Source organism: Pipistrellus kuhlii, unplaced genomic scaffold, assembly GCF_014108245.1.
Source record: "Pipistrellus kuhlii isolate mPipKuh1 unplaced genomic scaffold, mPipKuh1.p scaffold_m20_p_19, whole genome shotgun sequence".
Taxonomy (NCBI): Eukaryota; Metazoa; Chordata; class Mammalia; order Chiroptera; family Vespertilionidae; genus Pipistrellus; species Pipistrellus kuhlii.
Window position 1 is genome coordinate 20,972,392 of NW_023425504.1, and position 27,460 is coordinate 20,999,851.

Here is a 27,460-nt window from a genome sequence, read left to right on the forward strand (position 1 = left end):
GTGTGTGTTACTCAGCTCTGAACCTCAGACTCTGCCCACCCCCCAATTATAAATCCTAGAACACGATGCTTGCCCAAGACCCTTCTCCAAACTACAGAGAAGGCCATTTGGTCCCAGGCTGTAGCCTCCCCCTCTTTCTCTGCGCAGCCTTGGCCCCAAGGGGCAAAAAACGGCTCCCTGTCTGGCTTGGGAGGCTGGGAGGTGGATAACTAGGATGAGGGGGGGGGGGGTTGAGGGGGAGGGAAGGGGGTCTTGCGCAAGCGCACACCAATGCTGGACCGCCAATGCTGCTGCCTCCCTTGCCAGAGGGAGGCAGAAGAGGAGGGAGGAAGGGAGGGAGGAGAGGAGAGGGGAGGAGGAGGCGGCACTTGAGCTGCAGCTCGCAAACCCAGGCAGTCTTCTCTCTGAGAGAGAGGGGGAGCGGCTGCCGAGGTGTAGGATGCTCTTGGAGGCGCCCTGAGCCAGGGACGCCTGAAGCAGCCTCGTTGGCCAGGGCAACAGGGCAGCTTTCACCATGCATCAGTCCCTGACTCAGCAGCGGTCCAGCGATATGTCTCTGCCCGATTCTATGGGTAAGTCCAGACGCTCTTCCTAGGCGGCGGCAGCAAGGGGTGAGTACACTGCCTTCTGGACAGGGAGTGCCCTGACTGCCTAGAGAGGCAGGGAGCTGGGTTAAGGAGGGGGTCCGCATGCCCCAGCCTCTGAGTCTAGGACCAGAGCCCCAGGGGAGCGGCCCAGCAGGGGAGGGGGCAAAGTGATGAGGTTGGAGCCCCAGCTAGCTTGGGAATCTCCTGGCCCGGAGTGTGGGTGTGAGTGTGTTTGTGTGAGTGTGTCAACAGACTTGCAGCCCGTGGTAAATCCCAGCTGTCTGGGTATCAAAACACTTCCCTGCAACCTGCGACTTCGTTTTCCATTCGACGGTCTCTCTTTGCAAAGTCGGCGTCACTTCTAAGAGCTCTATAATAACAATAATTACAAGAAGCGGGGTCCGCGCCCCCTCCCAACTCCATGGAAGCTGCCCCGAAATTCAGAGCTGTAGTGGGAGGGAGACTGACTTGCACCTCTCTGACGGGGAGGTTTGCGCAACCCTGGGGGATGGGCGGGTGGGGGAAGAAAAGAGGTGGGGCTGGAGGGAGGGGAATTCCTGAAGAATCACTCAAGACAGTCCAGCCCAGCCGTCTGCAGTGGCAGCATCAACATTTCTTGAATTTGATTCCTGTTCTGCTCCAAATACAAGATATGGAGTGTGTGTGTGTGTGTGTGTGTGTGTGTGTGTGTGTGTTGGGAGGGGGGCGGGCGAGAGCACGAGAAAGAAAGATCGAGCTTGAGCCCGCGCATCTTCTGAAATCGCAGTTTCCCTCTCTGGATGGAATAGAGGTGCAGCGGAAATCCACTAGCCTGATTTGGTTCAACACCTTTCCTCATCAAAACTGGGGGATGGCTACCTCCAGGCACTAAATTGGCTGCCCCTCAAAGCTGCTTTTTCAGTTACAAACAAAACACAAACCCAGTTCTTCTCAGCTGTTAGGCACCTTCCCAAGCCCTATGATTTCATTGGGCGTAGAAATTAATTTGGAGCCCAGGAGAGCGGGAGGGGATTGTTAAACCCTGATCCCACCTAATCTTAAAAATAGCCTCAAATACACTTTAACCAAATAGAATTCTCTCGTTCCAACATACTTTGCATTCTGCAAAATCCCTCCGTCTTGAATTCTTGCAATCCAGTCTGCTCAGGTCTTCTCCGCAGAATTTGCGGGAACACCTGGCGAGAAAGGGCGGGAGAGGATTGCATCCAGTCTGTGAGCTCCCTATTGCTGCCAAAAGACTAGGTCTCAGCAGAATTAGTTCACTGGAGGGACCTCTCATAAAATATAGTTTCCATATTTTTATTGGTTTTGCATGTTCAGAATAATAATTTGCCTTTTTTAAGGGCATAGTTATTTGCAACGTGGTACAAATGAGGCCAAGGACTTGGGTCAGAACCAGGACCCAGCAGTACCAGACTCCCCCATCTCTCTCCCTAACACGCACACACAAGCACACACAATGCACTCCTCGCCTTGGCCAGCTGTGGCGCCAAAGCTGCCCTGGCTCCCAGACTCTAGGCAGCTGCGCAGGAGGGCTGGAGGGAGGGGGCAGGGGAATGCAGTGTAGGGGGGTGGGGGTCCGCAGTACACTGCCTGCAGCCACCACAACCACCTGCCAAGCAGTCCAACCTCTCTCGCGCGCCCGGCCATCCGCTTGTGGAGGAGTACACAGGTTAGTAACCCAGGGCTTAAAAATGTTGCTACTTGGCACACTGCTCTGTGGGCTTGGGGAACAAAATGAAGAGATTCTTGGGCTCCCAGGGGCCCTCGCATTTCCTGAAAGGTCTGCGCAACAGGAAGCCGAGTGGGCTTCCTCCAGATACTGCGGGAGAAGAATCATGGATCCCTTCTGGAGTAGGAGTATGCTCTATGCATCCCTCTTTGGAAAGTCCGCAGATCCAGGGCGCAAGCAAACCCGAGTGGAGTGGTAACCATGAATTTTCACACTGTGGGCAAGGGTGTCTAGACTACTTAGGAGCTACTCCCACTTAGCTCTGGCAACACCACCTTCCCTTGCATGGAGCAGAAGGGAAGTGCAGGGGTCAGTCTTCAAGGGCAACATTTCTGAGGGGATTCTCCCTACGGGCAAGACACAACCACAAACAAAACAGTAAAATTTAAAACACACAGATACACTGAACTGAGGTGCCTGCACTATATGCTGAGCTACTTGTTTACTCGCTGCCTGGGGATGGATGGTTAGTCCATAGCTTGGAGCTGAGCAGACACTTGGCAATAGAAAGATGGTAATCTGACTCCAGCGTCCCTTTATCCCTTTATCCCTTCTCAGCACCCCTTTTTCCCTTTTAGCAACACCACCCCCAGCAGCTAAGGCATCTCTACTACAGCAGGGCACTCCTTCCCTCCCAAATAACACTTTGGTAACTCACTGGTGGGTGTCTCTGGTCAAAGATTTGCCCATGAGGATGGGGGGATTTCAGTGCCTTTAAGGAAATGTTTGGGAGACTGGCAGAGTCTTGAGGCTCTTCTGTGGGCAGCCACCTGTTTCCATGGATACTCAAGGCTGGGACTTCCTATGACCCCCACCCCCACCCCGTGTGGCAAAGCTAAGGTAAGCAAATCCTAATCAATTCAAAAGATCAACCTAAAAAATTAGCCCATCATCAACAACAACAAATTAGTGCACAAGACAGGATACTGCCCCCCTCATCCTCCCTGCACTGGGATTACATAATTTATAATAAAAAACATGTACAAGGTAAAACACAAGTGAGCAGAGACAATCACCTTACCTACTGACAACCCACACCTTGGTTCCTGTCAGATACATAATCCTGAAACTGGTGGGCATTAGATGAGTTGTGGACCATACTCACAATTACAATTATAATTGTAGCAGTTATAATTGATATACTTATTGAGTAAGGTACATAGGGACATGAAGTAATGAGTGATTCCAGTGGAGTGAGCTTGGCCAAGAAAAACTTGGGGGAGGTGACTTTGAACAGGTTTCAGAGGAAGGGAAAGATCAAGATCAGAAACTGCAGTGTGGGGATGGAGTGGGGGGGGACTCTGACCAGGGACTGTATTTGAAAGGGTGGAGACAGCAAATAATTGGGTGCTTGTAGAGCTGAGCATCCGGGTCCTCGCTAATCTGGAGGGGGGGGGCACTGCGGAGAAGGAGGGCTGCAGTAGTTCTGCAGGGAAGCTGCCCAGACCTGGGGGGGGGGGGGGCAGGCAATGCCTATGACGGGGATTTCAGACTCTCCCATTGCTGTCAGTCACAGGGGAGGTTATTGTTATTCAAACTGGAATATGCTGGGCACCAAGTAGACAGGCTAGTGAGAGACATTGGGGATGTGACACTAGTTGGCAAGAAAGCTTTTAGTTCTGGAGAGCCATCAGGTGTACCCTATTTTAAAAAATCAATTCCATATTTAACACACACACACACACACACACACACACACACACACACACACACACGGCCTTTTTTATTAGAAAGGAAGCAATTCTGAGATGTTGCCTCTTATTTATTCAACAAGTATTGACTGCTCACTAGGTATCAAACATTGTGATAAGCACTATTTTCAAGTACCTGCTGCTTTATTTAAGTACTTTGTGGTATTTGAGGTTTTTTGATTTGTTCATTTACTAGACACTTTCGGAATCAGATGATCCTCTGTTTACAAGAACATCTAAAACAGGTCCCAAATAGTACTATAATAAGAATAGGACTCTACTTTACAAAATAAAACAACCACCAGGAAAACGTCCTAAGCAGACACATGAATTGCCTTTTAGGAGCCTGGCCATAGCTTCAGAGAAAAGGTGTGTCTTGCTCTAAGTAGATGTGACTTTTGAGTCAAATTAACATTAAAGATAAATAGAGGGTTGATTCGTCACACTTTTCAAAAGGATTCACCCCCAGCTTTCTTAAAATGGTCCATTCCCCAAGTGCAACTAGACGGTTCGGTTCGTAGAGTGTAAAATAAGGGGTGACGTGTGGGAGGAGGAGGGGACAGAGAATAGATATTCAACCTAGTGATGGGAGAGTTTTCTTGGGAATTTTACCCAAAGCAAATCCTAACTAGAGGCAAGGCCCCGGTGGAGCTCTAGGATCTGTGCCTGGGTTTCTCAGCTGGCTGGATTTTCAATTCAGGTTCTAAGCAGGGGGAAAAAATAGATTTTCAAATGACACTGTGGTTTGCTGAGTCACTTTTCTGACCTGGTTCCTGTGCTTTTAAGAGTTAGAGTGATATTTGCAAAGGAGACCCAAAGGCTGTGAATAGGATCAAAAGCCATTTGGGGAAGGAGCAGGTGAGTAATACAAAAAAAAAAAAAAAAAAAATCAGAAAGACCATGCACACATACACTCTCCCAATTAAGTCTCTAAGGTTACATATGAGGTGTTGAAACACTTTCATGTGTCACAAAGATAATCTTGGTATATCTAGATGTTTCCCTTACTCTCTTTTGCCAGTTTGGGGCAGAGATGGTATGAGTGACAAAGGAGAAAGACAGACAGGAATGGGAGGTGATGTTGGTAAGGTTAGCTCAAAGCCCCTCTGTGAAACCAACTGGAAGATTCACTGAGAAGTATCTCTTATTGAATAGATGCCGGGGCCCTTGTTTAGAGAATCATTTCGATCCCCTCAAAACCCAGAGGAAGGATAACTAATCTTCAAGGTAAACAGATGAAATAAGTCCTGCTCCTCTATTTGAACCACTTGTAGTCTGGCTTCTCCCAGGCTTGCTCATCATGTTTACCATCAGTCTGCTTGCCGTTTGCATCCCAAAGACCCCTTTCACACAACGGGCCCTGATGTCACAGATGTCTCTAGCAGTCCTTTCTGTTTTCCTGTGTAGGCTGGACTTAGGCACCACTGGAAGGGAGCCTTATTTCCCTCCCCTCCACCCCGGGTGCAATAGGGTGCAGAGTGGGTACCTATAAATGCTCATGCCATTTCTACATTTCAATGTAAAGTAGTCTTAGACTAATATCCTATTAGAAATGACTGGATGAGTCATGCCCCTCACTTTCAAGGCTGACGTCAGGGGAGACCGCCAGCCCCTCCCACATCCCTTGGAGCCTTGCAGGGACTGCACTAGGGAAGACAAGATGGATGGTGGGGCTAATCCAGAATGGCACTCTTGACGATTTTCTTCCTATAGAAGGGGATGTCTGCTGGGGGCTGAAGGGTCAGCAACCACCCCTCCCTATCACCACCACCAGGCCTCTTGAATCTCAACAGTTTCTCCCTCCTTCCCTCTTTCCTCAACCCCTCTCTCCCCTCCTTCCTAATGGTGCAGTCTAGGCAGCTTCATTTGGCAGCAGCTTCCTAAGGCTGCAGTGAGGCCTCCCCAATGACGGGATCCAATGAACAGGCCCAAGCGGCCTCTTTAGGCCCATAAATAACAGTCAAGCCACTGGGTGGGCGACCCCATCAGAAGGCTCCCCTCTGCTTCATCCTCACTAGAGAGCTAGATTCTCATAGGATAACCCGTGCCTGTTATTTCCTGTTGGGAGCCCCTCCCAGGTCAGAGAAATGCATGCAGAGTATGGAGCAGTGCTCCAGTGTTTGATTTCTTTAAAAAAAAATTAAATTGAAAAGCTAGTCTAGATACCATTTTTTTTCTGATTTAATAAGCCTGTTTTAGAAAAAAAATATTGGTTTGCACGATCATGTCTGATAAGCACTGAGTAGGAGAACGGGTTTATCATCATTTATATTTATGTCATCCTCACATAAGCTTATAAGTGTATAAGTTATAATCCTCCCCATCTACCTCCCCTGATACATATCTTTGCGGACTAATGGCCTCTAAACACTTACTTTATTACACACATTTGTTATGTGACAAATCTTGCTAACACATCATTTTAAAGTTTATACATGAGGTGGCAAATGTCAGAAATAAATGAAAAAAAAAAATCCCAGTTCCTAGCTTGGTTCTGATATTTACACTGAAAATGAAATTTCATATCTCCAGCTTATGAAAAAAGCCCTTCTTAGTTACACACTGGCTTTAAAATATTTTCATTTAATACTTCCACACGCACACTTCCCATTTATCATATGCCTTATAATTTAGACTAAAAAACACTCTACTAAGTGGGTTTGACACATCTTTTATAGAGTGCTGAAAGCACAAAAATTTGCTGTTCTTATGTAACTGGTAATATTTCTTCTGTTGTTTATTTTCAAAGAGGAAATATATTTTTTATTGTGAATGTGGCACCTGATGACAGCCAAAAAACCTAAAGCTCCATTTCTTCCCCACAATTCCACGCCCCAGAGATAACCCCAGTTACCAGTTGGGATAGGAAAGGAACACTTTCCTAGTGATTTTTTCTTTGTGTCCATCTCTTCCTCAGTCAAAATGAGCAATTTCATTTCCTCTGTGTACTTTCAGGAGCCTTCAATCGGAGGAAACGAAACTCCATCTATGTCACCGTGACTTTGCTGATAGTGTCCGTGTTAATTCTCACGGTGGGCCTTGCTGCAACCACCAGGACCCAGAATGTGACTGTTGGAGGTTATTACCCAGGAGTTATTGTAAGTATAAAAGACATAGGTGGGTCTCAGTAGCTTGCTGGCTACAGACATTTGGGTTCTACTTCAATAGTTTTCAATTTGGTTTGAGTTTCTAGTGTTTGCGCAGTTTTCCTCCTTTAAATATATATATATATATATATATATATATATATATATATATATATATATATATATATATACACACACACATATATAAATAATACAAAGACAACTCTTAGCTCATTAAGAAGAACACTGGACTAAGCATCTCCATCCCTAACTAGCAGTGTGATTTGGAGCATTCCTCTGTGGGCATCTGCTTTCCAATATACAATAGAGTCTCCTGATCTTACCTGAAATCTAAGGACCCTGGCAGCTTTACACTCTGATATCAAAAGTGATCCTGCACTCCTATCAGGAAAAATGTGTAGAATATTTATTCCTAAAATACGTATATTTGTTCTTTTATAAATTATGTACCTGCTTATAAAATATGCAAAGTGGACATTCAAAATTTAGATACAGTGAAATCAACAGTAATTTTAACATCTTTATATTAATACTAATTAAATTGCAAAGAATGATATGCATGTCATATGAAGTCTGTCATTTAAAATAGTGGCTATAAATCCTAATTCAGATAATCCACTAGATAATTTTGAATATTTTTGGATGACTTATTCCCAGATGATTAGATTGCCATTGCATCATTGACCTGGTGCTCAGATTCATGCACATAGAAAGGAAATTAATTAAAAGGTGGCCAGTAGGGTGGAACTGGGTGGAGTCGGACACACCCTGGAGCCAAATGCCTGCAGTCCCTCCCCAGCATCTGCAGAGTGAGTAGGGTCCCTCAGGCAGGTGGGGTCCCTCGGCCTGGCCTGGGGGACTGGGCCAAAACTGGCTCTCTGACATCCCCCAAGGGGTCCCAGAGAACGAGAAGGTATTCTGCAAAGTTGCTGTCATACAGGGTGTAGAACGCAAACGCAAGTGTGCAGTAAACCAGATTTGAGGTTGACAGTGCCCCAGCAACAACATAACCCACAGCAGAAGATGGAATTGCCCAGCCCCTCAAGGAATCAGGCTCCCTCCTCTCTGGTTTTGGGGAGCATCACCTGAGAACCTCTGCTGCCAAGTCACTACAACTTGGCAGTTCCTGCATTGAGCATCTGCCCCCTGGTGGTCAGTGCACATCATAGTGACCAGTCAGATGATTAGACACTTAGCATATTAGCCTTTTATATACATACTAAAGGCCCAGTGTGTGAAAATTGTGCACTGGGGGGGAGGAAGGGCTCCTTAGCCCAGATTGCAAGAAGGCACAGGCTAGGCCGAGGGACCCATGGGTGCATGATCAGGCCCTGGGAGGGATGTGGGAGGTTGGCCAGCAGGGGAGGGACCGCAGGAGGGCTCCAGGGCATGCCTGGCCTGTCTTGCTCAGTTCCAATTGGCCAGACCCCAGCAGCAAGCTAACCTACCTGTTGGACCATCTGCCCCTGGTGGTCAGTGCACATCATAGCAACTGGTTGACTGGTTGACTATCTGTCCCCTGGTAGTCACATCATAGTGAGCGGTTGAGCAACCTTAGCATATCATTAGCATATTATGCTTTGATTGGTTGAACAGACAACCAAACACTTAGCATATTAAGCTTTTATTATATAGGATGTGTGTGTGTGTGTGTGTGTGTGTGTGTGTGTGTATTTGTTTTAGGAAGAGAGGATGGGAGAGGGACAGAGAGAGAGAATCACTGATCAGCTGCCTCCTGGGGATGAAGCTCACAACCTGGGCATGTGCCCTGACTGAGAATATAACCAGTGACCTCTTGGTTCATGGGCTGAAGCCCAACCAGTGAACATCATTGTTTTTTAATGTTGCTCTCGCCATGTGGCTGACAAAAAGTGCATCCTAAGAGTTACAAGTGTCAACTCTATTGTTTTCTTATTGCTGACTTGTGCTTACATTATTAGGATCATCTTCAATTTGTGGTTCTCAGCAGTAGTCTTTCTGAACTACTTGTCTATTTTGTTTGGGCTAATTTAGTTACTAGTAAAACTAGATAAGACAGTCTGGTTACATAAAATGCTCCACCATCAACCTTTTGCTGCTTGGAACTTTCCCTCCTCCCTCAGGGTAGCTCACCTTGTTGTCTGATATTCACACTGAGAGAGGTGCCAATGACAGCCTGTTTATTGAATACTTGTAACACTTAATTCCTTTCTTATTTTAAATAAATAAATAGGAAACAAGAGTCCAAATAGTTTCTTTCCATACCTCAGTGGATTGTTTTACCCACTCCCAGGGTGCATGCAATCCTCACTTTGGAAACTGCTGCACTCTTTACATACAAAACCTTATTTATTGTAATCCTCACTCAAGGATATGTTTTTCCATTGATTTCTAGAGAAAGGAGGGAGAGAGGAGAGAGGAGGGAGGGAGGCTGGGAAGGAGGGAAGAGAGAGAAACATCTACATGGGAGAGACACCTGGATTGGTTGCCTCCCCTACTGGCCCTTACTGGGCTAGAGAACTGGCAACCTTGATACAACCTTGATACGTGCCCTTGACAAATCTGCAGCCCTTCAGTCTGAAGGCTGACACTAACCACTGAGCAACTGGCCAGGGCACATAAAACCTCATTTTATATAAAACCATCACATTGTACACTTTAAATATATACAATTTTATTTATCAGTTATGCCTCAATAAAGCTGGGTAGGGGGAAGGAAAGAAAAACAAACAAAATCTCATTTGGATCTACACACACTGCTGTTAAACCCCAAAACCTAACTCTAGAATTTGGATCATATTTTCAATATCAAATGAATTCTAAATTGTAACTGGGAAAATAGGAAGGTATTTTAGGATGGTTCATTCTTTTAATATATATTTTTTAGAATAGCAAATAGGTCAGATGTATTTGTTTTCATTTTCTTCTCTCTCTCCCTCTCTCTCCCTCTCTCTCTCTCTCTCTCTCTCTCTCTCTCTCTCTCTCTCTCTCTTTCTCTCTTTCTCTCTCTCTCTCTCTCTCTGAGAGGTGGGGAAGAGAGAGAGAAGCAAAGAGAGGGAAAGGGGTAAAAGATGGATGCCTTTGACAAGCCAGCAGTGAACAAGCCTGTCGCCTGTTGCCTAGGTCAGTAATTCCATAGTCAGCCTTCTCAAGAGCACTAGCAAAGCTAGGGCATCACGTGGGATGGACTCCCAGGAGCTGAAGGTGGCCTGGGGGCGTGGCTTTACAGTTTTAGGGCCAGCAGGGCTCCCCTAAAAGAGCAGGTGTCCCACAGACACAGTTTGGTGCCCTCTGTTAAACATATGATGTGAGAACTCACCCAGTCCATTTCCTGTGGTGAGATCAGAAAACCAGTCGTCAGCAGAATTGGATTTTACTTTTAAACACAAGCAAGGTGGGGTGGGGGTAGGAAAGGGAGTGGAGATTGCATTTTGGTGGCTTAGAAAAGCAATATTAGGGTCTGTGTGACTTTGTGTGTTTCAGGTAGCTGCATTTAGTGAAATATTTCTTACTGATTAGCTAATAATGCTTAAGCCAAGATTCAGATTCTCCATGGGTGAAGAAAAGCATTTTCCAAGAGATTTGAGAATAGGAACTCCTGTTCACGAAGGGTGGCTATGAACTTTCTCTGTAGAAGCTCTGGCTGTGGGTGGTTAGGTGGGAATACATTAACAAAGGAAGGAGGGTGCATGATTGTTGTTACTTGAGTACCTAATGTTCAGCTAGAGCTGCAAGTTGAAGCAGTGGGGGCGTGTGTCTCTGTGTGTGCTCTTCACTAAAAGCTAATCTGGAAATATTAATAGGAGAGCCATCTTTAACAGACAGTGTGCCCCATGGTTTAACCTTTAAAATTTTGTTCTTATAGTTCCTGTTGATTTTTAAAGGGTTTTAATTATAGAAAGCGAAGGAGGAAGATCACAGTTAGAAAAGCAGAAAAATCCATTTGAGTCTACAGGTCAGATCATGTTGTAACAAATACAATTAGGATTCATATCTGTGAAACAGTAAGTGCCTGAGAATCAAGATTTGTCCAGGAATGGGACACTTTCACTAATTGAATAGTTTGGCAATATAAACTCCAAGCCAGTAGTTTTCCCACCTTGGCATGCATAGAAAGGACCTGGCAAATGTGGAAAATACAGAGCTCTGCTCCCTACCCCCAGAGATGCTGATTTAGTTTGTCTGGGTGGGACCCTAGGCCCTGAGCTTTCTTTTCTTGCAATAACCTTTGATTGAAATAGTAAAACATGCTAAATATGCATTTTAATGAACACCTCAGAGGAGTCTAATTCAGGTGGACAAGCAACTAAAACAATAAATACAGTGTGCTTAGCATTAAAACCAGAATGAGCATAAGATGGCATTTAAAGATTTATACTCTCAAATTGGTTGCTTTGAATATAAAATGCTATTGATAGGACTGGGAAAAATTTTCAGGTTATTTGGAACCTAGCTGTTTTGGAATCCCCGTTAAATGTGTTAACAATATATGAGAAGTTAAATTTAAAAACAGATAAATTATGAAGCAATTATTAGATTAAAAGAAAGAAGACTCACCGAAACTGGTTTGGCTCAATGGATAGAGCGTCGGCCTGTGGACTGAAAGGTCCCGGGATCGATTTCGGTAAAGGGCATGTACCTGGGTCGTGGGCACGTCCCCAGTAGGAGGTGTACAAGAGGCAGCTGATCAATGATTCTCTCTCATTGATGTTTCTAACTCTCTATCCCTCTCCTTTCCTCTCTGTAAAAAATCAATAAAATATATTTTTTTTAAAAGAAAGAAGACTTAACATACAATTCATTTAAATATTGAGATCTTGAGCATTTTAAAATATAATAGCATTTGCATAACTCTAAGTCATGTGAAACTTTTCTGGGGCATACTTATTTTGCCAAAAGAGATGCCCTTGTACAACAAGGTGCATTGTGATAGAGTGTTAGCTACTCGCCTGAGCTAGAATGTGGTATCATCACCCTAAGACACACATGTACACATTCATCTTTAAAATTATACTCATCTATATAGACTGAATTATACAATTTACAAAAATTAAAATCCCCCCCCCAAAGACATCAATTTAGTATTTTTACTGTCTTCAGATATTTCAGACATTCTCTTCCAAAAGATTTTTTTGTGAACTTTCTACTCTGGGAGCCTAAAAAAATAAGAGCCTGGGTTGCATGAAACTGAAAAAGGCAGGGGAGAGAACCTGATCCTTCCCTATAATTCTGTAATTTTATGTCCAGAAGAGGAGGCCTTTACATTTGTTTCCCAAGCAACCCACAAGATGGAGTTGGCCACTGGATCAGTGCAGAAAGCCTTTCATTCTTGAACCCTCTCCCCAGCTGTTGTACTGATAGGGCCCACACCAGCCTGGATTTTCTTTCAGGCAAGAAAAAAAAACACAGGAGTTTTTACCACATTTCCTTTGGGGGCTGTGGGGTCAGTTAATTGAAAATTACATCAGGAGATAGGGACAACAAGGATCATTCAGAAACAATAGCCCAGAAACATTCATTAGGTCAGTGTGACTTGAGCTTCACAGGTAAAGACTCTTGATAAAGCCAACCAAGTTTTGACTAACTTGAATGCTCTGGAAATACAAGGAGCTCTGTATAATGGGATTTGGTGGTTTATTATGAATTAGGCAGAATTTTTGTCCACCTCTTGTTGGAAATGTTTCTAAAATATAAGATAATTCTAAATTGAAGTTGCTACTTTAGTAAGTACATTTAAAGATGAAACAAAAAAACTTGATTGCTAGATAAGACTCATAATGCCAGAAGGTTCTAAGCTTCATTGGTTCCTTGTTGCTTCTTGAGTGTTCTTATTCAAAGCTCTTGCAAGATGCCTTTGGCCTAGTTTCCCATGACCTCTCTTCTGCCAAAATTGTTAATCTGCAGTCCCCTGAACATAACTTGGGCTTTTCTGCCTTAATACTGTCATTTTCCTGGTTACCCCCGGCCCAGAACATTCACTCTGCTTTCTCTTTCTGTAGTATTTCTTAATGCTCTGTCCTATCCCAACTTAACGACACAGTAGGGACCTTTCTCAGCTAGTAGGGTCCACAGTGATGTCTACTGTCTTTGAACTTTCCATAGATTCCAACTACTAATGATTCCTAGAAAATTCTTGCATCCTGCTTTGTGGGATATTGCACTATATTCTCATTTAGCTTTGTTTATACAGGTCCACAATCCCTTATCTGAACCCTTGGTTTGAAGGCTGGATGTGTTTAGACTTTAGACTTTTTTATTTTAGAAAGCAATATAGTGCATATATCATATGTTATCTAACATCCCCGTGGGGTCATAAGAAACACCCCGTAATCAAGCACCTTTATATTTCTACAATAAACTGAATTTTTACACTAAGCCAATAAAGATGATTAAAAAACACACACACCCTCATATCAGTTTAAAGTCTGGTTTTGCTACCAAGTTAGTTATGAAAAACCTTTTGGTTTTAAGAGCTTTGTGGGTTTCAAGATAATGGAAAGGAATTGTGGACCAGTTTACCTAATTACAGTTCCTGAAGCTGAATCTTTTTGGTCTTGGTGTCATACTCCTCTCCGCCTCTTGGACTCCAAATCACAGTGCCTGCCACAGAGTAGGTGTCCAATTGATATCTGTGTATTGGATAACTAATCCTCTGAGCTTCAGCACTGGATCTCTGGAGCAATAGATGGAAATAGGCATAGGTCATAGGGTCTAGCCCCAAAAGAGCACTTGACACTCTGAATTTGATTTCTAAAGATTTATCTTTTTTCTTCTACAAGTAGAGGGTAGCCAAAATAAAGCAAACTGGTTATTTGTTCATGTAACAGGGAATCAAGCTGGAGGTTCAAAGGTCTGAATGTTCCATGAATCCATGTAGTTCTCAGGGGGTGACTACAAAGATTACTTTTCTTTTAAAAAATAGTTAATTTTTATTGAATTTATTGGGGTTACAATGGTTAATAATATTATATAGGTTTCAAGGGCACAGTTCTATAATATATCATTTGTATATTGTATTGTGTTCACCACCCAAAGTCAAGTCTCCTTCCATCACCATTTATCCCCCTTTACCTTACCCTCTTCTACTACCCCTACTGTCCTTTCCCTCTGGTAATCACCATACTATTGTCTGACTCTGAGGTATTTGTTTTTTTGTTTTTGCTTAATCCCTTCACCTTTTTCACCCAGCCCTCCACTCATCCTCCCCTCTGACAGCTGTCAGTCTGTTCTCTGTATCTGTGAGTCTGTTTCTATTTTGTCTTAGTTTATTTTATTCTTTAGATTCCACATATAAATGAAATCATGTAGTATTTGTCTTTCTCGTACTGGCTTATTTCCCTCCTCCTCTTCCTCCTCCTCCTCCTCCTCTTTTTTTTTTTTTTTTTTTTTTACAGCTGAGTAGCATTCCATTGTGTAAATATACCACAGTTTTTTTTATCTACTCATTTACCGATGGGTGTTTGGCCTACTTCCAAATCTTGGCTATTGTAAATAATACTGCAATAAACATAGGAGTGCATAGGTTCTTTCAAGTTAGTGTTTTGGGTTTGTTTCTTCAGATATATTCACAGAAGTGGAATCACTGGGTCATAAGGCAGTTTCATTTTTAATTTTTTGAGGCCCCTCCAAATGTTTTCCACAGTGGCTGCACCAACCTGCATTCCCACCAACAATGCATGAGGGTTCTCTTTAGAGATTTTTTTCTGAGGCTCCAGGAGAGCAAACAGTTGATTTAGAAGCAGCTGCCCATTTTCAGGAAATTCTTTTGATTTTTTTCCCTTCTTTACTTTCAACCCCTCAGCTCTTCCTCAAATAGGACTTCTCACTCCATCCTTAGAGAGAATTTCTTCCCAGGGTGGGGTAGGGGGCAGCTATAAAGGTCACTATACTTACAAACACTGGACACAAATGCAGCAAAGCATGGTTGAAAGTACCCCAACTCTCATGGGACCTGTGGGCTAGTCTTGGCCCTTCTAATAACTTGCTACAAGAGGGAACGTGTCCATACAATGCTCTAGACCTCTATTTTCCTTTCTGTCAAATGGGAATGATATGAGCACTACCAAACTCCATAACATTACTCTGACCAAAATGGAGGGCAAGTGCTCATCAAAATTAAAATACTTTTCAAAGGTATGGTAGTTTAGCGACACTGCTGAGTTCATCAACCTGTCATCCAGGTGAGTGAATTCTTCCAGCCAGAACTCAAAGGATATTATTTTCCTGCCTAGTGAATCTACCTATCCTTTGAGCTCATGTTAAAATGCCGCCTCCTCTGTGAAATCTTAGATCTACCATGTATTTAGCAGACTCCTTTATGCAAGTCACACTACACACAGGCATATCTCATTTTATGGCACTTTGCTTTATTATGCTTCACAGATGTTGCGTGTTTTACAAATTGAAGGCAAGAACCTCCACCAACAAATATATTACAACTCACTTTATTGCAATATCAGCTTTATTGTAGTTGTTATCTCCAAAGTATACCTGTACCTTATACATTTAATCCTCATAGTGGCCATGCATTATAGATAACATTGTGAGTCCCATTTTTAAAATTTAAATATATTTTTATGATTTCAGAGAATAAGGGAGTGGGAAAGACAGAAACATCAATTATGAGATAGAATCATTGATCGGCATGCCCCACACTGGGGATTGAGCACGAAATCTGGGCATGTGTCTTGACAGGGAATAGAACCGTGACCTTTTGGTTCATAGGTCGATGCTCAACCACTGAGCCACGCTGGCTAGGCATGAGTCCCATTTTTAATTTATTTTTTATTTTATTTTATTAAAAAAATATATTTTATTGATTTTTTACAGAGAGGAAGGGAGAGGGATAGAGAGTTCGAAACATCAACGAGAGAGAAACATCGATGAGCTGCCTCTTGTACCGCCTTCCTCCCCTCCCCCAGCCCACTGGGGATGTGCCCGCAACCATGGTACATGCCCTTGACCAGAATCGAACCTGGAACCCTTCAGTCTGCAGGCCAACACTACCCACTGAGCAAAACTGGCCAAGTCATGAGTCCCATTTTTTAGATGAGGAAAATGAAGAGACTAGCCCAAGGTCACACAATTTATAAGTAACCGAGCCAGGGATATAATAAAAAATGAATTATTCTCTGCTCCTATCACAGTATGTTTATACTTGTAGTCCTTAAACCAAAGTCTGTATCTCCTTCACTAGATTATGAGATCCTGGATGTCAGGGCCATAACTTATTTTATCTGACAAAATACTCAGTGAATGTTAGAAAATTGGATGAGTTGGAGTAGAACAGAATGGAATGGAAGGATACATAAGGGAACTGAATGAAGTAAGTGGCTTGCCTGGGATTTCCAGTCCCAGAGTGCCTTGTCTTGCCAGTCAATTCCCTGACACTTGAGCCCACTCTGGTCACTGCCATTAGAGAGCCATATGAGAGTGCAGAAATAGCTAGTGTCTTTGCTTCCCATCTTAAAGCAGACTGCTGTTGGCGTTCAGGAGACATTCAGTGAATATCTGAGGAAACAGAATTACTCAGGAAAGGCATTAATTTTCCATGTAAGAAGATGCCTCCAACTTTCTCTCAATGTCCACAAGTCGCCCATAGTTCAATAAGCACATACTATTCATGGAGTTCTTCCTAAAAAATGAAAGCTGTGAAGCATATTGGAAGGGCGAATGAGATAGAACACAAGTCTACTATGGAACACAGCAAATAATGGTAGAATTTTCTAGCTCAGATCAGGCTAGAACTGTTCAAAAGTTAATTTTTTGAAAACAGTAATAATAATTACTAGAAGAGTAATGTTTACTGAGTACTTACTATGTACCAGGCACTGTGCAAAATTCTTTGACTGTATCATCCTGGTCAATCCTTAAGTCCTATAACAGGACCACTACTACCATAAAATCACTGTTTTCCAAATAAGGAAGCTGAGGTTTAGAGAGGTTATTCAGCTTGTTCAAGATTGCACAAATATAAATGGAACACAAGCTGGGGTTAGAAGCCAAGTTAGTCTGATAACCAGGTTTTTTATATTTTTTAAATAACCAGGTTTTAATCACTATATTTTAGGACAACTCTTTTTAATTACCTGTAAAATAAGACCAGGTGGGAGATAGGTATAGTTTAGCTGTTGAGTGAGGATGTTTTTAGTAGAGTCTTGGATGGCATGGGATCTGTACAACCTTATGACCTTCAGCTTCTATGTATTTCCCAAGAGGGTTTGCTGGCTGAAGCCCTGCAGAGTGTGTCTTTGTACATTTGTATTTATTCCTTTCTTTCACTCTTGGGTTTCTGAGACAACCACCTAGTACCCCTACACTCCCCCACCAAATTCCTGCCCAATCCATGCGTCCATTTGATTTCTAAGCCTAGATGTAAAGTTTAGGGCCTTGGACTGAAATAGATGCCCCTGTGAGTTAAGGAAAGGCTGCAGATGGAAACTCAGACCATTAGTGAGGCTAAAGAAATATGTAACTACATCGCTGAACTTGTGTTAAGGTTTATTGGTCCATTCTCACCACTTTTTACTCCTTTCATTTTCATCCCCATCAACAACTATCAGTTAGTGATCATTTTCAGCTGAGACTGGCAGATTCAGTCCACTAATGGCAGAGCTGAGACGAAGGTGGGATCTGCTACACCGAACCATCATCCTAGCCACTTAGATAGGGAAATTGTTTTTCAGGGTTTTATGCTGCCATTTCTGTACATCCTTTAATGAATCTTTCTGTCCGTAAATGAAGCAGAGATGGAAGGAGGGGTGAATAAGTGCTAACATAAATTGCAGTGGGTCAACCACAAATACAGGCTTCTAAAAAAAATTGTTCTTTTTTTTAAGTTTAGGTTAAGGTGCTTGCTATTTTCTAAAGTACTTCCTGGGTTTTATTACTGTGCCAGATGCATCAAAAATTGCTATTTCAAACCTTTACTTTGTAATTCATACATCAGATCAGAAGGTTGCTTTAAAAAGAAAAGGATAAAGATCAGAATATAATGAATGCTTTTCCCATAATATGTGTCTTACTGATTCACCAGTTATATGCTAGGTAATGGATATTGAAATTGAAATTAGCAGGCTCTGAAAAGCTATGGTTGACTTTTAGTTTTGGGGAGATATGTTTCATTTTAGGCGTGATTCCTATGTACAAGGAAAAATTGGCAACTGGTAGGAGAAATACTTTTATTGCACATACTTTTTTTTGTGTAAGTAATGACTGCATATGGTTTTAGCATCTATACCCCAGTCACTTTCCATTAACCTGAATCATATCCAGAAGCTGAATGATTGTGCGGTCAGGCTGACCATTTCCCCACATCCTATGTGTGCCTTGTTGTTTTACAGCTCGGCTTCGGATCATTCCTTGGAATCATTGGATCCAACCTCATTGAGAACAAACGGCAGATGGTAAGTGTTCAAGTTCTTCATTTGAAAGTAACACATTTCTTAAGATTGCCCAAATTGGGGAAAAAACAAAACAAAACAAAACAAAACAAACAAACAAAAAAAAACCTACTACTTTGCCTTTTCGCCTAAGCCTCCAGGGAACTTGTTTTTCAATGACCCCGTGGTTTGGACTTGTTCTCATCTTGTCTGATGCTCCCTCAGGGCCTAGCTAGTTTCCTCAAATCATAGGGATACAATATTTTGGACCTTGCCATTAGCTTTCCTCCTCACTCCCAGAGGACTTCCCCAGCCTATCCAGTCAGGCAACTATCCTTGCCTAAAATGCCTTTGCTTCTGTGATTTTTATTGCCACAGCCCTGGGTTATTGGACTGTCACATCTTTCTCTCTGATGTATAATCTTTTGAAGAAGTTTTTGTAGAGGGTTCCCACTTTTAGGAAGTTATAATCTAGGGTACTTTGATTAAGAGAACAAATATACTTGAAGCACATAAAAGACAAAATAAAATTATGGAGCCCTAAAGTATGCAGCTCCATTATCTGTAGTTCAAAACAAGTATGTTGTAAATTTGAAAGGGAGGATGAGCATATATAACAGGAGTTAAAATTTAAAAAGTTCTATGTCCTGATGGGGGCCCACAAGGACAAGCTGTTGTATTTTTCTGGTTCAGTCTGAGAAAGCTTCCTAGAGGGCAGGAGAAGAAGGAATAGACTGAATTGCAATCACATATTGTAGTTTTATGGGACTTGTAAATCAAGATGCCTGGTGAGTGGTCAGATGGTAGATTGATTAGCTCCCCCAGTATAAGTCTCTGTGCATCCTGACTTTGATAATGGGGTCTATTTAACAGCAAGTTTAATCAGATAATGTAATAGCTCTAGGGACAGAAAACTCTAACCATATCTCTTCCCCAGCAATATGGGGAATTGCCCTCTGGGGAGTTTCTAATAGTTCTTGTTTTCCATTTCATCTAGACTCCCCCCTCCCAGTTGTGTTTGCACTTTGGACCTAAATTATTCAAAATAATAGGGGAGTTTTAGTTGTAGAGTTGATATAGCATAGCTAATAATGCCAATTTCATGACATTGTTCATCCATTATTTACCAATTCTCCTTAGTGCTGTGAAGTGAGATTTATGGGGAGAGGTTTCTCAACAACTCGCAAAGGAGATAAGCATTTCCCCCTAGCCTGTTGAGGTGGGAGAAATTTAGGGTGGCCTTGGCTCTGATTCCTCCTCCTCCCTAGAGAGTTGTTTAATGCCATGCTATGTTCCCCTCCATCCCCCAAACACCTCAAGGAAGAAAACCGCTGAATCTATCTAGTTCTGAGGGTCAACAGGAGTAGATGGTGGACTCAGGCTGCACCTATCCATGCCCCTGGAAACACCTACTCCCTACCACCTTTGTAATGGAAGACAAATTATTAGGAATATTTCTGTTGTCTAACTAGGTCAGAGAATAGGGCAATCTAATTCAAGCAAACATTTTTCTTACTTAAAATTTTCGTATGCACCACAGGGAGGCTTCTGTGTCAGAGGCTTCAACCTTTGTAAAATGTCTTTGACATTTAAGTATTAAGTTGAATGTTCTTTTTATTCAATGATGCAAAAGACCATGTAGGGTTATGCAAGGCCTCAGAATCATCTCTGTATTCATCAGTGCCTATTATGAGGGGTTGGGAAGAACATTGGACTAAGAGTTGGTGGGCACCAGACTCTTGTGTGGACTAGATGGTGATCCTGGGCACACACACCACTTCCCCTCTTTGAGCCTCTAATTTCACAATAAATTAGAGAGTTGGACTACATGATGTCAAAGGCCCAACATCAATTTTTCTGAATCTGAGTCAAATTCTGCCATGGACAGCATGTTGGATACCAGCAAGCCTCTTCTTTGGTGCTCACAGAGTGAATTTCTTTATTTGCCCTGAAAATGTAAATGGTGCTTCATTGGCCCCTTCTCTGCCTTGCCCTGCCTCAGCTCCCACTAATCCTGCATGGCTGCAAAGAGCATCCTCATGGAGTGGCAAGCCAGAGTTCTGCTTTGTCTGGCAGTCTCTTGGGGATCATCTATTCTCCAGAATCAGCAAGAGTGGAAAACTAACGGACACTTTTGTTCTCTTCACAGTTGGTGGCTTCTATCGTCTTTATCAGCTTTGGTGTGATTGCAGCCTTCTGTTGTGCCATAGTCGATGGGGTCTTTGCTGCCAGACACATTGTGAGTAGTTTTAGCCCTGGTTTAAAGTAAGTGTGCTCTACAGCGAGGCTTCACTGAATCTGTACTGGATGTGTGTTGAGTGCCCTGAGGGGAACAGAAAGGAGAGAAGATAGGATCCCTGCATCAAAGAGCTGACAATCAAGATAAGGATACCCATGAATACACAGGCATCTAGAGAACTGAGTTTAGGCTGAGGATATACACTCTAAGTGCCAGAGTGGTTTATCTTGGACTTCAGAGGTCAGGGTAGTCTTCCCAGCGGTGTTGGGGCTGGAGTTAAGCCTTTGGCATGTGGGTGAGATTTGTAAAGGCAAAGACAGGGCAGTGGACTAGGGGAATGGCTTGGAACTAATGTTAGTAAAGACGAGGTAGGCAGAGAAGAGCAGGAAGCCCCATAACTTCCTGAGAGACTTGAAGTTTTCAATAGATGTCCTCTCTCTCCTTCAATAGCAACAAGAGAAGACCACTTTTTCTTGGATGCCTGAACTTTGCTGTCAACTGCAGCAGTTATTGGAGAGTAGAGATGTGATTAGGATCTAGGGAAAGTCCCGGAACTAGAAGCCTCAATTCAGAGCCCAGTGCTGGTGTTAAGATGCCAAATGATTCCTACTCTGGATAATCTGTGCCTTGAAAAAAAGCCATTTTACTCCTGAAACCCAAATCTGTGCTTATTCTCTGGGGAAGCCTAGGATTCAGAGTATTCCTATGGCATCATGAGCTAAAATGGCTTTCTCCATTTCCCTTTTTCAGCAATTTCTATTTCATACTATTCTAGACATCTGGCCTAGGGCCAACTTCTCCATTAGGCACAAGAGGTAGGCACAAGTGCCTATGATCCACACTATTTTCAGGGGCCCATAAAAATATTATTTATTTTCAAATCAGAAGAAAATGATGTACATTTAGGTCAAAAGAAAGTTTTCATATAATATGAATATACAGCAATTAAATAAGATATCATTAAAATAAATAAAATATAGTTTTCAATATTTTTTGAAGAAGGAAGGGGCCCACAAAGGCAAAAGTATCTAAGTCCCAGAGAAGTCATAGTGTAGTTCTGATCTGGCCCACAAACAAAAGTCAAGCCACAACAAATTACTGAGCCTTCACAACAAACTCAAATAGTCATTTGATTCCAACTGAACCAACATAAAAAATGAAAACATCTCATGACTTTTTTTGTTTGTTTTGTTTTTCTAAAACAATTGAATTGGAGTAAAATTGTTTTATTGGGATCTTCTATGGATCTATGATATTTAAAGTTCATTTCAGTCATGGGATAATAGTGCAGGTCATCCTGAGGGAGTGTCATGGGTATGGTTGGATATGGAAAATTATTATTTGAAACATTATTATTTCAATTTCAACTTGTTCTTGGGCCCTCCTCCTAGACATAACAGTTAATTTCTTCTTTGCCAAGATTAGAGGAATTTGTATGGTCAGTGCTTCCACCCAAGCAGTCTCTGAAATGGCATCTCTGGAAATAATTTCTGGAAAGGAGTAAAAGGAAAAGGTGGAAGAGAGAGGCCCTTTGCCCAGTTTTCTTTCAGGGCCAGGATATAAATGTAGGCACTTAGATCAGACCCATCCCTTCTGATTTGAGCTGAGAGCAGCCATCTTGTTCTTTATCATTTTCTTCTTAAAAAGGCAAATGACACATCAGGAACTTATCCACCATCCTATCACTCTCATATACACATTATTATCATTTTTGCATACCTTCAGAGTACATACCTGTTTTGTAGCGTGGTTGCACTCAGTCATAATATGCATGCTATTGTGTATTCAATAGGAACCATCTTGATAACAATAATGCTTTATTTTTGTGTAGTGCATATAGCTTTTCATTGTGCCTTCACATCTATTATTTCATTTGAGATCCACAACAATCCTGTGGGGTATGTAGGGCAGGCATTATTATCCCCACTTGACAAACAGTATTCACTCTATGGCGGTCTCCATGGTAACAAGGCCTTGTGGCTAAGAAGCCTGCAGTAGATTTTGATGGTATCATGAGCTAAAATGGCTTCTTCCATTTCCCTCTTCTCACTCCTAAGTTTTTTAAAACATCTTTATTGAGATGTAGTTCACATCTCATATAATTCACCCATTTAAAGTATACAATTCAGTGACTTTTATATCTTCACAGTTAGTGAAAACTATAAATTTTAAAAGATTTTCATCATCCCTAAAAGAAAACCCATATCTTTTATCTGTCACTTCCCCATCCCCCTACTTCCCAGTCCTATGCAACCACTAATCTCTTTCGCTACAGATTTCCCTATATTAATTAGCATCTCACAGTAATGTAACCATACAATATGTGGTATTTTGTGACCTGATTTATTTGACTTAGTATAATATTTTCGAGATTCATCCATGCTATAACATGTATCAGTGATTCATTTCCTTTTATGGCCTAATAATATTTCATTGTGTGGATATACTAAAGTTTGTGCAGCTGATGGACATTTAGGTTGTTTCTACCTTTTGGCTATTATGAATAATGCTGCTATAAGCATTTATTTACAAGTTTCTGTATGAACATATGTTTTCATTTCCCTTGGCTATATATCTATGAATGGAATTGTTGAGTCATGTAATTATATTTAACCTTTTGAGAAACGACCAGACAGTTTCGCAAAGTGGCTGTGCCATTTTACATTCCCCCTTGCAAGTGTATGAGTGTTCCAGTTTCCCCACACCCTTGTCAACTTTTGTTTTCATCTGACTTTTTAATTATAGCCATCCTAGTGGGTTTGAAGTGGTATCTGATTGTGGGTTTGATGTGCATTTGCCAGAAACATTTAATGTTTTATTACTGGCTTCAGTCAAAAGCAGTGGGTAAAAATCCAAATTATATTTACCAGAAGTTTCCTCCAATGATCCCTATCTGCCTTTGACTCCAGGCTCTGTGTACCTCCCACAGAGAGTGGCCTGAAGTAGCACATTTGACTCAGGGGGTTGGGTAAGGCTGGATGGATCCTTACGAAAACCTTTGTTTCCACCGTACCTGTCCTAAGACATCTACCAGTCCTCATTGACACCCAGAGACTTTTGAGGAATGATATCACTATTCATCTATAGTGATATCTGTTGGCCAGTTTAAATTAAAGGTACATTTTGACCCTAGTATCGCTTGGATGGGTTAAAGCCAGCTTTTCCTGTTTTTGAAGCCCCTTAATGTCATCTTGCCCTGTCTTTTGGCTTGGAGCATATGAATTTCTCAAGAGCTACTTTCCTACACACCCCTATAAATGTTTCTTATTCCTTTTCTCTCTCATCTCCTAATTCTTCCCGTTTCCCTCCCCCAAATATAGCCATTAACTAGATGGGAAAGTCATATCACATTTCTGTGCCACAGTTTCTCCTTCTCCAAATGGATATAATAACAACTTACCTGTCAGGGTAAGTATGAGGACAATATGAAGCCATGGGTGTGAACATGCCCTAAGAGGACTTGGCAAAGAGCAGATACTCATCACAAAGCAATATCTGTTTCCATTTCTTCACTCCAGAGATGGTGATCCTTTAGATTAAAAAGGTTGCTGAGCCCTGGCTGAGTGACCTTCCCTTACCTCTCAATTGTATAGGCTTGTTCTTCCTCTGGGATCTCAACGTAGAATAACAACCAGAAACACCAAATGGACAGCCATCGCATATATGAATTTTCATTTAGGGCATTTGGTGGCTGAATGCTTTTTGCCGAACCAGGAGGTCAGGAGTGCTGTGACCAATAAGCACATCAAGTCTCCCATTCCACAGGATAATAATGAGTTCTGCTATCACCCAAACATGGAAAATAAACCCTGCTGGGTTTGAACATGAGAATTCTCATTCCTTTCCAGCCCAACTCCAGGCTAAGGTAATAGGACAATGTACTTTTAGAACATTGGGAAGCCAGGTTTATGTAAAAGCAGCTGATGGAAAGTCCTAGGTCCTTGTTGGTATGGAGGCTAGGAGACAGGAGGCACTTGGGTGCCAGGAACAGGAGATGCTAAATTACATATGTGGGAAAAAGCAGCCACCAGGATCATCAGAAATGCTAACAGAACTGGGGGCAGGGTGGGAAACAGTTGGTAAACTCCCATTGCCAGGGTGCTTTGGCCAAACCCTTAAGGTCAGTTTGCATAAACTTATTGTCCTGTCCCGACCTGTTTTTGGCCCAAGCCCCCTACCACTCAGAGGATGTTTAATGTTACTCTGAAAGTGAACAACATTCCCTGCCTGCAAGCTTCCTGGCAGCATTGTGTCTATCTGTTCTATGCGAACCCCCACCCCCTGTATCCCGTGCCTGAGAGCTTCCAAACTAGGAAGTTGGCCAAGCCAGTGGGTAAATCAACTGTTCTTAAAACTCATTTTAGTTTTCTGGGATTTTGCAATATTTTTGGAGTTCTCTGTCTTATCTAATTTGTGAAAATGTCTCATAGTTCAGGTAAGTTAAAATCTCAGTAGCTGCCCATCCCCCTGGGGCTTGCTTCCTGAGCTCTTCCTTCTGGAAAAGCTGTGGCTCTGACAGCAGGGAGTACATGTCAGCCAGCCCTGGTCCTGTCCTCAGGCAATAATGAGATCTCATTGTTGGAGCTATACTGTCCAACCTCAGCCCCTCCCCATCATTTAGGAGTGTGATATTGCAATAACCTGGAGCTTTGAAGCTCAGTCCCTGTGAAGTTTGTGCAAGAGAAAAAGAGTAGGAATAAAATGAGAGAGGAAATTTGAGGAAACCCATTTCTCAATCAATTTCCTAATTTCCCATTAACCAAGTGGTCCAATTGAAAGCAGTTGTTAGAACATTTTTTATCTGATCTTCACATTCTCAGACTTCTTTGATTAATTAACTCAACCCCCTGCCTACTCTCTCAGGTGTGTGTGTGTGTGTGTGTGTGTGTGTGTGTGTGCGCGCGCGCGTGCGCAGGCTTTCAAATCTTTTATTACCCATCAGACCACTTGCTGCTTTATTTTCCAAAGCCAAAATCTCTTTGGTTTGGTGTTTCCATTTATAGGATCTGAAACCACTCTACGCTAACCGGTGCCACTATGTTCCCAAGACATCCCAGAAAGAAGCTGAGGAGGTGAGCCAGAATGACTAAACTTTTTTCTTTTACGGTACTCCTTTCCAGGGGCCTAAGGCTGGCTGCTTGGTATCTATATTTGATTTGCTCTTCGGATCAGAGCACAGTGCTAATAAGGTTATGCTCATAGGTTGGAGCCTCATGAGGCCTAATAAGATTTACTTTGTTCTATGGACACAGGCTGTTCCTCTGCCCCTGCAGGCAGCCTCTCAGTTTGTGGCTTTGATCCCTAGAGAAACATATAAGAGTACCGAGGCCACAGTGCAGGGTCCTTCCCCATCTCTGTGGATAATGGTTCAGTTGCCTGTGGTTCAGGTACCCAAGCTGGAAGAAAATCAGGAGCTCCACCAAGGCAGTAGGCCTAGACTAGGGGACAGATCCTGCATCCCCCCACACATGAGGAGTCAGGAAGTCAAATGAGGGTAATTGAGAGGCCTAGTTCCCTTGCAGGCTCTGGGGAGGGCCAGACTGTTAGCCTGACCCCTTTCATGAGGCCAGTCTGATAATGTTTGAATTGGGTACATGAGAGTCTCTCTCCACTGACCCATACAGCTCTCCTTGTATTTCACGTCCTTTCATGCAGAACTAGAGTTGGTGGACAGTAAGGTGAAACACAACTCCATGTCATTTTTGGAGAGCTTCCATTTCAGTACATAATAGCCCTTCCCAAACCCAGAGATCACTTTCATAGGAAACCCTACTGTGTGCTTCTAGGAACCTTGACACTTTGGTTCTCTGTTAATACCCAAATTGAACGTCGTTCTCCCTCCTGCCTCTCCCCCCCCCCCAATAGTTAGAACAAATTTAAACGTGTGATTGGGAGAAAAGAGAGACAAGTGGATATAAAATGACCACTGCATTGCACAACTTCAGGGGAAACCATTCTACATAAAATATAATGTGAAGTTATATATTTTATGGAGTTAGGCAAAGTGATAGCCCTGCTCTCAAGGCATCAGGGCAAATACTTTTTTTTATGGCCATGCAATCCACTTGCCTTCTTTTTCTTTCCCCAATTACAAATTTGCCATTTTTCTAACTGTCCCCAGGTTAGCAGGGAGGAATAGAAATATGTATGCTTATCAGAAAGGCCGTGAGCATTTGGATGAAAATGAATCCTCATTTACTATGAATATTCTCTGTAACACAACAGAACAAATTTACAAGCACTTTATTACATCTATATATCTATCCATATGTGGGAGAGAGTCTGAAAAATTTCTTACCAACAAGAGTAAATGGAAATCAATCTTTAAAATTATTTGCCAATCAAGATGGGTAAAATGTCATTGCTCTTGTTCTTGTCTTTGTTGTCATTGCTTTCTTGTGTTAATTTGGTGACTGTAAAAATGTTAATTAATAACTTCCATAGGTTCACTGATAATCCTGGTCCCCCTAACCCTATTTTTCCTATATAAGGTCATAAGTTCCTCAACCAAAAATTCTCCTTCCACGAGGGTTATGAGGAACCTTACCCAGGCAGCTAGAGAGGTACCATTGTACTTCAGAGTGCATGTGACAGTCCCTCTGTTTTCCTCCCCATCTGGTCCCCTTTTCTACACCATGACTTGCCTTCCCTTTCATATCCTCATTTCCTACTGTCTATTTGTTCTTCTGTCTGTTCTTCCATCCATCCTTCTCCTCTCCATCTCCACCTTTCAGGGATGGGGCA

General features: G+C 42.5%; 1 protein-coding gene across 7 annotated transcripts in view; it reads left to right on the forward strand.

The window, feature by feature from the left end:
* The first annotated feature begins 283 nt into the window (after positions 1-283).
* Positions 284-27,460, forward strand: part of TMEM255A (transmembrane protein 255A) — a 58,651-nt gene continuing 31,474 nt past the window's right edge. The window contains exons 1-6 of one of the 7 annotated variants that reach the window (XM_036443557.2): positions 341-572; positions 6,966-7,108; positions 18,439-18,501; positions 20,627-20,716; positions 25,720-25,788; positions 27,208-27,279. In XM_036443557.2, coding sequence (XP_036299450.1) covers positions 515-572; positions 6,966-7,108; positions 18,439-18,501; positions 20,627-20,716; positions 25,720-25,788; positions 27,208-27,279 — 495 coding nt within the window. In that variant the 5' untranslated portion in view covers positions 341-514. Of the gene's footprint in view, positions 573-6,965; positions 7,109-18,438; positions 18,502-20,626; positions 20,717-25,719; positions 25,789-27,207; positions 27,280-27,460 lie in introns of all 7 variants that reach the window. The other 6 variants (XM_036443556.2, XM_036443555.2, XM_036443558.2 and 3 more) reach the window with 6 other exon arrangements.